The following is a 12,062-nucleotide window of genomic DNA, read 5'->3' as shown; positions in this document are numbered from 1 at the left end:
TGCTTGATCGGCCCCCCCATCCACAAGCATTCACTCCCTCCACCACCGACACACAGTAGCAGCAGTGTGTGTACCATCTACAAGATGCACTGCAGGAATTCACCAAGGCTCCTTCGACAGCACCTTCCAAACGCACGACCACTACCATCTAGAAGGACAAGGGCAGCAGATAGATGGGAACACCACCTCCTGGAAATTCCCCTCCAAGTCTCTCACCATCCTGACTTGGAAATATATCACCGTTCCTTCACTGTCGCTGGGTCCAAATCCTGGAACTCCCTCCCTAACAGCACTCTGGGTGTACCTACACCACATGGACAAAATCCTGGAACTCCCTCTCTAACAGCGCCGTGGGTGTACCTACACCACATGGACAAAATCCTGGAACTCCCTCCCTAACAGCACTGTGGGTGTACCTACACCACATGGACAAAATCCTGGAACTCCCTCCCTAACAGCGCTGTGGGTGTACATACACCACAGGGACAAAATCCTGGAACTCCCTCCCTAACAGCATTGTGGGTGTACCTACACCACAGGGACAAAATCCTGGAACGCCCTCCCTAACAGCGCCGTGGGTGTACCTACACCACAGGGACAAAATCCTGGAACGCCTTCCCTAACAGCGCTGTGGGTGTACCTACACCACAGGGACAAAATCCTGGAACGCCCTCCCTAACAGCATTTTGGGTGTACATACACCACAGGGACAAAATCCTGGAACTCCCTCCCTAACAGCATTGTGGGTTTACCTACACCACATGGTTCATGAAGGCAGCTCAACATCACCTCCTCAAGGGCAACTAAGGACTAGATACAGAGTAAGGCTCACAAGACACAGTCCCCATCAAACACTCCCAGGACAGGTACAGCACGGGGTTAGATACAGAGTAAATCTCCCTCTACACTATCCCCATCAAACACTCCCAGGACAGGTACAGCACGGGGTTAGATACAGAGTAAATCTCCCTCTACACTGTCCCCATCAAACACCCCCAGGACAGGTACAGCACGGGGTTAGATACAGAATAAATCTCCCTCTACACTGTCCCCATCAAACACTTCCAGGACAGGTACATCACAGGGTTAGATACAGAGTAAATTTCTTTCTACACAGTTCCCATAAAACACTTCCAGGACAGGTACATCACAGGGTTAGATACAGAGTAAACTTCTCTCTACACAGTTCCCATAAAACACACCCAGGACAGGTACAGCACGGGGTTAGATACAGAGTAAAACTCTCTCTACACAGTTCCAAACAAACACTCCAAAGACAGGTACAGCACGGGGTTAGATACAGAAAAAATCTTCCTCTACACTGTCCCCATCAAACACTCCAAGGACATGTACAGCACAGCGTTAGATACAAAGTAAATCCCCACCTAAACAGTCCCCATTGAACACTTAAAGGACAGGTACAACACGTGGTTAGACACAGTGTAAATCTCCCTCGACATTGTTAACATCAAACACTCACAGGACAGGTACAGCACGGGGTTAGATACAGAATAAAACTACCTATTCACGGTTCCCATCAAAAAGTCCGAGGACAGGTACAGCACAGGGTTGGATACAGAGTAAATCTCCCTCTACACTGTCGCCATGAACCACTCCCAGGACAGGTACAGCACGGGGTTAGATACAGAGTGAATCTCCCTCTACACTGTCGCCATCAACCACTCCCAGGATAGTTACAGCATGGGGTTAGATACAGAGTAAATCTCCCGCTCAACTGTTCCCATCAAACATTCCCAGGACAGGTACAGCATGGGGTTAGATAGAAAGGAAAGCTATCTGAACACTGCCCCCATCAAACACTCCCAAGACATGTACAACACAGGGTTAGATACACAGTAAAGCTCACTCTCTACTCTCCACATTAAAAACCCTCCCAGGACAGGTACAGCATAGGGTTAGGTACAGAGTAAATCTCCCTCTACAATGTCCCCATCAAACACTCCCAGGACAGCTACAGCACGGGGTTAGATGCAGAGTAAAGCTCCCTCTACACTGTTCCCATAAAACACACACAGGACAGGTACAGCACGGGGTTAAATACAGAGTAAATCTCCCTCTACAATGTCCCCATCAAACACTCCCAGGACAGGTACAGCACGGGGTTAGAGACAGAGTAAATCTCCCTCTACACGGTTCGCATCAAAAAGTCCGAGGACAGGTACAGCACAGGGATGGATACAGAGTAAATCTCCCTCTACACTGTCCCCATCAAACACTCCCTGGACAGGTACAGCACGGGGTTAGATACAGAGTAAATCTCCCTCTACACTGTTCCAAACAAACACTCCCAGGACAGGTACAGCACGGGGTTAGATACAGAGTAAAGCTCCCTCTACACTGTTCCCATCAAACACTCGCAGGACAGGTACAGCACAGGGTTAGATACAGAGTAAAACTCCCTCGACACTGTCCCGATCAAACACCCCCAGGAAAGGTAAAGTGCGGGGTTAGATACAAAGTAAAGTTCCCTGAACACTGTCTCCATCAAACACTCCCAGGACATGTAGAGCACGGGTTTAGATACAGAGTAAAACTCCCTCTACACTGTCCCGATCAAACACCCCCAGGACAGGTACAGCACGGGGTTAGATACAGAGTAAACCTCCCTCTACACTGTCCCCATCAAACACGACCAGGACAGGTACAGTATGGGGTTAGATACAGAGTAAAGCACCCGCTACACTGTCCCCATCAAACACTCCCAGGACAGGTACAGCACGGGCTAAGATAGAGGGTAAATCTCCCTCTACACTGTTCCAATCAAACATTCCCAGGAGAGGGGCAGCACAGGGTTAGTTACAGAGTTAATCTCAAACTACACTGTCCCCATCGAATACTCCCAAGACATATACAGCACAGGGTTAGATACACAGTAAAGCTCACTCTCTACTCTCCCCACTAAAAACCCTCCCAGGACAGGTACAGCATAGGGTGAGATACAGACTAAATCTCCCTCTGCGTTGTCCCCATCAAGCAATTCCAGGACAGGTACAGCACGTGGTTAGATACACTGTAAAGCTCCCTCGACCCTATTCCCACAAACACTCCCAGGACAGGTAGAGCACGGGGTTAGATACAGAGTAAATCTCAGAGATAAAAACAAAAAAACTGCGGATGCTGGAAATCCAAAACAAAAACAGAATTACCTGGAAAAACTCAGCAGGTCTGGCAGCATCGGCGGAGAAGAAAAGAGTTGACGTTTCGAGTCCTCATGACCCTTCGACAGAACTTGAGTTCGAGTCCAGGAAAGAGCTGAAATATAAGCTGGTTTAAGGTGTGTGTGTGGGGGGGCGGAGAGATAGAGAGACAGAGAGGTGGAGGGGGTTGGTGTGGTTGTAGCGACAAACAAGCAGTGATAGAAGCAGATCATCAAAAGATGTCAACAACAATAGTACAATAGAACACATAGGTGTTAAAGTTAAAGTTGGTGATATTATCTAAACGAATGTGCTAATTAAGAATGGATGGTAGGGCACTCAAGGTATAGCTCTAGTGGTTTTTTTTTTATTTTATATAATGGAAATAGGTGGGAAAAGGAAAATCTTTATAATTTATTGGGAAAAAAAAAGAAGGGGGAAACAGAAAGGGGGTGGGGATGGGGGAGGGGACTCACGACCTAAAGTTGTTGAATTCAATATTCAGTCCGGAAGGCTGTAAAGTCCCTAGTCGGAAGATGAGGTGTTGTTCCTCCAGGTTGCGTTGGGCTTCACTGGAACAATGCAGCAAGCCAAGGACAGACATGTGGGCAAGAGAGCAGGGTGGAGTGTTAAAATGGCAAGCGACAGGGAGGTTTGGGTCATTCTTGCGGACAGACCGCAGGTGTTCTGCAAAGCGGTCGCCCAGTTTACGTTTGGTCTCTCCAATGTAGAGGAGACCACATTGGGAGCAACGAATGCAGTAGACTAAGTTGGGGGAAATGCAAGTGAAATGCTGCTTCACTTGAAAGGAGTGTTTGGGTCCTTGGACGGTGAGGAGAGAGGAAGTGAAGGGGCAGGTGTTGCATCTTTTGCGTGGGCAAGGGGTTGTGCCATCGGAGGGGGTTGAGGAGTAGGGGGTGATGGAGGAGTGGACCAGGGTGTCCCGGAGGGAGCGATCCCTACGGAATGCCGATAAGGGGGGTGAAGGGAAGATGTGTTTGGTAGTGGCATCATGCTGGAGTTGGCGGAAATGGCGGAGGATGATCCTTTGAATGCGGAGGCTGGTGGGGTGATAAGTGAGGACAAGGGGGACCCTATCATGTTTCTGGGAGGGAGGAGAAGGAGTGAGGGCGGATGCGCGGGAGATGGGCCGGACACGGTTGAGGGCCCTGTCAACGACCGTGGGTGGAAAACCTCGGTTAAGGAAGAAGGAGGACATGTCAGAGGAACTGTTTTTGAATGTAGCATCATCAGAACAGATGCGACGGAGGCGAAGGAACTGAGAGAATGGGATGGAGTCCTTACAGGAAGTGGGGTGTGAGGAGCTGTAGTCGAGATAGCTGTGGGTGTCGGTGGGTTTGTAATGGATATTGGTGGACAGTCTATCACCAGAGATTGAGACAGAGAGGTCAAGGAAGGGAAGGGAAGTGTCAGAGATGGACCACGTGAAAATGATGGAGGGGTGGAGATTGGAAGCAAAATTAATAAATTTTTCCAAGTCCTGACGAGAGCATGAAGCAGCACCGAAATAATCATCGATGTACTGGAGAAAGAGTTGTGGAAGGGGGCCGGAGTAGGACTGTAACAAGGAATGTTCCACATACCCCATAAAGAGACAGGCATAGCTGGGGCCCATGCGGGTACCCATAGCCACACCTTTTATTTGGAGGAAGTGAGAGGAGTTGAAGGAGAAATTGTTCAGCGTGAGAACAAGTTCAGCCAGACGGAGGAGAGTAGTGGTGGATGGGGAAAGGAACTACTCTCACTACTCTCCTCACTACTCCCACTACTCTCCTCCGTCTGGCTGAACTTGTTCTCACGCTGAACAATTTCTCCTTCAACTCCTCTCACTTCCTCCAAATAAAAGGTGTGGCTATGGGTACCCGCATGGGCCCCAGCTATGCCTGTCTCTTTATGGGGTATGTGGAACATTCCTTGTTGCAGTCCTACTCCGGCCCCCTTCCACAACTCTTTCTCCGGTACATCGATGATTATTTCGGTGCTGCTTCATGCTCTCGTCAGGACTTGGAAAAATTTATTAATTTTGCTTCCAATCTCCACCCCTCCATCATTTTCACGTGGTCCATCTCTGACACTTCCCTTCCCTTCCTTGACCTCTCTGTCTCAATCTCTGGTGATAGACTGTCCACCAATATCCATTACAAACCCACCGACACCCACAGCTATCTCGACTACAGCTCCTCACACCCCACTTCCTGTAAGGACTCCATCCCATTCTCTCAGTTCCTTCGCCTCCGTCGCATCTGTTCCAATGATGCTACATTCAAAAACAGTTCCTCTGACATGTCCTCCTTCTTCCTTAACCGAGGTTTTCCACCCACGGTCGTTGACAGGGCCCTCAACCGTGTCCGGCCCATCTCCCGCGCATCCGCCCTCACTCCTTCTCCTCCCTCCCAGAAACATGATAGGGTCCCCCTTGTCCTCACTTATCACCCCACCAGCCTCCGCATTCAAAGGATCATCCTCCGCCATTTCCGCCAACTCCAGCATGATGCCACTACCAAACACATCTTCCCTTCACCCCCCTTATCGGCATTCCGTAGGGATCGCTCCCTCCGGGACACCCTGGTCCACTCCTCCATCACCCCCTACTCCTCAACCCCCTCCTATGGCACAACCCCTTGCCCACGCAAAAGATGCAACACCTGCCCCTTTACTTCCTCTCTCCTCACCGTCCAAGGACCCAAACACTCCTTTCAAGTGAAGCAGCATTTCACTTGCATTTCCCCCAACTTAGTCTACTGCATTCGTTGCTCCCAATGTGGTCTCCTCTACATTGGAGAGACCAAACGTAAACTGGGCGACCGCTTTGCAGAACACTTGCGGTCTGTCCGCAAGAATGACCCAAACCTCCCTGTCGCTTGCCATTTTAACACTCCACCCTGCTCTCTTGCCCACATGTCTGTCCTTGGCTTGCTGCATTGTTCCAGTGAAGCCCAACGCAAACTGGAGGAACAACACCTCATCTTCCGACTAGGGACTTTACAGCCTTCCGGACTGAATATTGAATTCAACAACTTTAGGTCGTGAGTCCCCTCCCCCATCCCCACCCCCTTTCTGTTTCCCCCTTCTTTTTTTTTTCCCAATAAATTATAAAGATTTTCCTTTTCCCACCTATTTCCATTATATAAAATAAAAAAAAAAACCCACTAGAGCTATACCTTGAGTGCCCTACCATCCATTCTTAATTAGCACATTCGTTTAGATAATATCACCAACTTTAACTTTAACACCTATGTGTTCTATTGTACTATTGTTGTTGACATCTTTTGATGATCTGCTTCTATCACTGCTTGTTTGTCGCTACAACCACACCAACCCCCTCCACCTCTCTGTCTCTCTATCTCTCCGCCCCCCCACACACACACCTTAAACCAGCTTATATTTCAGCTCTTTCCTGGACTCGAACTCAAGTTCTGTCGAAGGGTCATGAGGACTCGAAACGTCAACTCTTTTCTTCTCCGCCGATGCTGCCAGACCTGCTGAGTTTTTCCAGGTAATTCTGTTTTTGTTACAGAGTAAATCTCCCTCTACACTGTTCCCATCAAACAGTCCCAGGACAGGTACAGCACAGGGCTAGATTTAGAGTAAATCTCCCTCTACAATGTCCCCATCAAACACTCCCAGGACAGCTACAGCATGGGGTTAGATACAGAGTAAAGCTCCCTCTACACTGTCCCCATCAAACACTCCCAGGACAGGTACAGCACGGGGTTAGATACAGAGTAAAGCTCCCTCTTTACTGTCCGAATCAAACACTCCCAGGACAGGTACAGCACGGGGTTAGATACAGAGTAAATCTCCCTCTACACTGTCCGAATCAAACACTCCTAGGACAAATACAGCACGGGGTTAGATACAGAGTAAATCTCCCTCTACACTGTTCCCATCAAACACTCCCAGGACAGGTACAGCACGGGGTTAGATACAGAGTAAAACTCTCGCTACACTGTCCCCATCAAACACTCCCAGGACAGGTACAGCACGGGGTTAGATACAGAGTAAAACTCTCGCTACACTGTCCCCATCAAACACTCCCAAGACATGTACAGCACAGCGGTAGATACAGAGTAAATCCCCACCTAAACTGTCCCCATTAAACACTTAAAGGACAGGTACAGCACGTGATTAGATACAATGGAAAGCTCCCTCGACACTGTTCCCATCAAACACTCACAGGACAGGTACAGCACAGGGTTAGATACAGAATAAAACTAGCTCTACACGGCTCCCATCAAAAAGTCCCAGGACAGGTACAGCACAGGGTTGGATACAGAGTAAATCTCCCTCTACACTGTCCCCATCAAACACTCCCAGGACAGGTACAGAACAGGGTTAGATGCAGAGTAAATCTCCCTCTACACTGTCCCCATCAAACACTCCCAGGACAGGTACAGCACGGGGTTAGATACAGAGTAAAACTCCCTCTACACTGTCCCCATCAAACACTCCCAGGACAGGTACAGCACGGGGTTAGATACAGAGTAAATCTCCCTCTACACTGTCCCCATCAAACACTCCCAGGACAGGTACAGCACGGGGTTAGATACAGAGTAAATCTCCCTCTACACTGTCCCCATCAAACACTCCCAGGACAGGTACAGAACAGGGTTAGATACAGAGTAAAACTCCCTCTACACTGTCCCCATCAAACACTCCCAGGACAGGTACAGCACAGGGTTAGATACAGAGTAAATCTCCTTCTACACTGTCCACATCAAACACTCCCAGGACAGGTACAACACAGGGTTCGATACATAATTAAGCTCACTCTGTACTGTGCCCATTAAAAACCCTCCCAGGACAGGAACAGCACAGGGTTAGATACAGAGTAAATCTCCCTCTACACTGTCCCCATCAAACACTCCCAGGACAGGTACAGCACGGGGTTAAATGCAGAGTAAAGCTCCCTCTACACTGTTCCCACAAAACACACACAGAACAGGTACAGCACGGGGTTAGAGACAGAATAAATACCTCTCTATACTGTCCCCATCAAACACTCCCAGGACAGGTACAGTATGGGGTTAGATAGAGAGTAAAGCTCCCTCTACACTGTCCCAATCAAACACTCCCAGGACATGAACAGCACGGGGTTAGGTAGAAAGTAAATCTACCTCTACACAGTCCCCATCAAACACTCCCAGGACATGTACAACACGAAGTTAGATACAGAGTAAATCTCCACCTACACTGTCCACATCAAAAACTCCCAGGACAGGTACACCACGGGTTTAGATAAAGTGTAAAGTTCCCTCGACACTGTTCTCATCAAACACTCCCAGGACAGGTACAGCACGTGGTTAGATACAGATTAAATCTACCTCTACACTGTTCCCATCAAACACTCCCAGGACAGGTACAGCACGGGGTTAGATACAGAGTTAACACCTCTCTGCACTGTTCCCTTCAAACACCCCCAGGACAGGTACAGCACAGGTTAGATACAGAGTAAATCTCCCTCTACACCATCCCCATCAAACATGACCAGGACAGTTACAGTAAAGGGTTAGATACAGAGTAAAGTACGATCTATACTGCCCCCATCAAACACTCCCAGGACAGGTACAGCACAGGGTAAGATTTACAGTAAATCTCACGCTAAACTGTTCCCATCAAACACTCCCAGGGCTGGTACAGCACGGGGTTAGATACAGAGTAAATCTCCCTCTACACTGTGCCCATCAAGCACTCCCAGGACAGGTACAGCACGGGGTTAGATACAGAGTAAATCTCCCTCTACACTGTCCCCATCAAAAACACCCAGGACAGCTACAGTACGTGGGTTAGATATAGTGTAAAGCTCCCTCTACACTGCCCCCATCAAACACTCCCAGGATATGTACAGCACGACGTTAGATACAAGTAAATTTCCCTCTACAATATTCACATCAAACACCCCCAGGCCATGTACAACACAGGGTAAGAAACAGGGTAAATCTCCTTTTACAAAGTAACCATCAAACACTCCAAGGACAGGAACCCCACAGGTTTACATAGGGAGTAAGTCTCCCTCTACGCTGTCCCCATCAAGCACTACTACGACAGGTACAGCACGGGGTTAGATACAGCGTAAATCTGCCTCTACACTGTTTCCATCGAACATTCCCAGGACAGGTACAGCACAGGGTTAGATACAGTTAAAAGCTCCCGCTACACTGTCCCCATCAAACACTCCAAGGACAGTTAAAGCACGGAGTTAGATACAGAGTAAATCTCTCTCTACACTGTCCCAATCAAACACTCCCAGGGCATGTACAGCACGGGGTTAGATACAGAGTAAATCTCCCTCTACACTGTCCCCATCAAACACTCCAAGGACAGTTAAAGCACGGAGTTAGATACAGAGTAAATCTCTCTCTACACTGTCCCAATCAAACACTCCCAGGGCATGTACAGCACGGGGTTAGATACAGAGTAAAGATCCTTCAACACTGTCCCTTCAAACACTCCCAGGGCAGGTACAGCACGGGGTTATATACAGAGTAAAGGTCCGTCGAAACTGTCCCCATCAAACACTCCCAGGATAGGTACAGCACGGTGTTAGATACAGAGGAAATCTCCCTCTACACTGTCCCTTCAAACACTCCCAGGGCAGGTTCAGCACGGGGTTAGATACAGAGTAAAGGTCCCTCGAAACTGTCCACATCCAACACTCCCAGGACAGGGACAGAACGGGGTTAGATACAGAGGAAATCTCCCCATACACTCTCCCCATCAAACACTCCCAGGACAGGTACAGCATGGGGTTAGATACAGAGTGAATCTCCCTCTACACTGTCCCCATCAAACAGTCCCAGGACAGGTAGAGCACGGGGTTAGATACAAGAGTAAAGCTCCCTCTACACTGTCCACATCAAACACTCCCAGGACAGGTAGAGCATGGGGTTAGATACAGAGTAAAGCTCCCTCTACGCTGTCCCCAGCAAGCACTGCCAGGACACGTACAGCATGGGTTTAGATACAAAGTAAAGTTCCCTCTGCACTATCCCCATCAAACATGCCCAGGACAGGTACAGCACGGGGTTCGATGCAGAGTAAATCTCCCTATACACTGTCCCCATCGAACACTCCCAGGACAGGTACAGCACGAGGTTAGATACAGAGTAAAGCTCCTTCTATACTGTCCCCATCAAACACTCCCAGGACAGGTACAGCACAGGGTTAGATATAGAGTAAACCTCCTTCTACTCTGTCCCCATCAAACACTCCCAGAACAGGTACAACATGGGGTTAGACACAGAGTAAATCTCCCTCTACACTGTCCCCATCAAACACTCCCAGGACAGGTACAGCACGGCGTTAGATACAGAGTAAACCTCCCTCTACACTATCCCCATCAAACACTCCCAGGACAGGTGCAGCATGGGGTTAGATAGAGTGTAAAGCACCCTCGACACTGTCCCCATCAAGCACTCCCAGGATAGGTACAGCACGGGGTTAGATACAGAGTAAGTCTCCCTCTACACAGTACCCATCAAACACTCCCAGGACAGGTATAGTACGGCATTAGATACAGAGTAAAGCTCCCTCTACACTGGCTCCATCAAACACTCCCAGGACAGGTACAGCATGGGGTTAGATACAGAGTAACGCACCATCTACACTGTCCCCATCAAACACTCCCAGGACAGGTACAGCACAGGGTTAGATACAGAGTAAATCTCTCTCTACACTGTCCCCAACAAACACTCCCAGGACAGGTACAGAACGGGGTTAGATACAGAGTAAATCTCTCTCTACACTGTCCCCAACAAACACTCCCAGGACAGGTACAGCACGGGGTTAGATACAGAGTAAAACACCCTCTACACTGTCCCCATCAAACACTCCCAGGACAGGTACAGAACGGGGTTAGATACAGAGTAAATCTCTCTCTACACTGTCCCCAACAAACACTCCCAGGACAGGTACAGCATGGGGATAAACACAGGGTATGTATTTTCTGTTTGTCAGAAAGTCGTTTCATTTTCACCGCTGAACACAATCGAAGGGTTCAGAAATTGATGGATATTGTTAATTTTTGCTTGGAATTGACCAAATCGATCTGAAGCAAATCACGGTGCAGTGGTGGATCATAAATTTAAAACAAGAAATGATTAAATCTATCTGTAATGGAGGCTTCTGTTTTAAGCATTCAGCTGCAATGCAGGATGTGGTCGAGCCGTAGACATTTCTCGTAAAGGAGAAGTAGAGAATGACGCATTTTGTAAAGGGTGAGACAGAGCGAGAGAACGAGAGAAACAGGGTGAGACAAATGTAGTGAGGGTGTGGGGACAGAGAGAGTAAGAAACAGATATAAGGGCCAGAATGTCATAGTTCAGGGTTCGGCCTAGTAAAGTCAGGTCCTGAGGAAGCCGGGCTGAAGGGTCTTCGCGCCCAATACAAACATTCATGAGGGGCTCCCACTGCTCACTGCTTTTAAATTCTCACTGCATTAGAAAAAGGATCACTTACCAAAACGGAAAGCAGAGAGGGAGAGACAGAGCAGGGTGACATTTTGCCTCACGGTGAAATTAGACATTGTGCTGTTCGGCTGCAATGTAATGGCCAATGTCAGGAAGCAGAACGGGCGGAAGTGAAGACGTCAGCAACATGTTGAGTACGGAGCGTGAACAAATTGTGGTTAGCGGAAAATTTACAACAGCTTTTACAGGATGTGTACAGGGGGATGGGCCTGAGGGAGTAACTCCGAGAGCAGCAGCAGAATTGTATTCGAACACAATCTGTAACCTCATGGCCCAGCATATCCCCCACTCTACCATTACCATCAAGCCAAGGGGATCAACCCTGGTTCAGTGAAGAGTGCAGGAGGACATGCCAGGAGCAGCACCAGGCATACCTAAAAATGAGGTGCCAACCTGGTGAAGCTATAACACAGGA

General features: G+C 48.6%; 1 protein-coding gene across 2 annotated transcripts in view; it reads right to left on the bottom strand.

The window, feature by feature from the left end:
* Positions 1-11,790, bottom strand: part of LOC121273491 (signaling lymphocytic activation molecule-like) — a 99,666-nt gene extending 87,876 nt beyond the window's left edge. For both annotated transcript variants that reach the window (XM_041180664.1, XM_041180665.1), the window contains exon 1: positions 11,637-11,790. In XM_041180664.1, the coding sequence (XP_041036598.1) occupies positions 11,637-11,703 (67 nt within the window). In that variant the 5' untranslated portion in view covers positions 11,704-11,790. The remainder of the gene's footprint in view (positions 1-11,636) is intronic.
* Positions 11,791-12,062: the final 272 nt, after the last annotated feature.

This window comes from Carcharodon carcharias, assembly GCF_017639515.1.
Source record: "Carcharodon carcharias isolate sCarCar2 chromosome 24 unlocalized genomic scaffold, sCarCar2.pri SUPER_24_unloc_1, whole genome shotgun sequence".
Classification (NCBI taxonomy): Eukaryota; Metazoa; Chordata; class Chondrichthyes; order Lamniformes; family Lamnidae; genus Carcharodon; species Carcharodon carcharias.
This window is presented reverse-complemented; position numbering and strand designations above follow the sequence as displayed.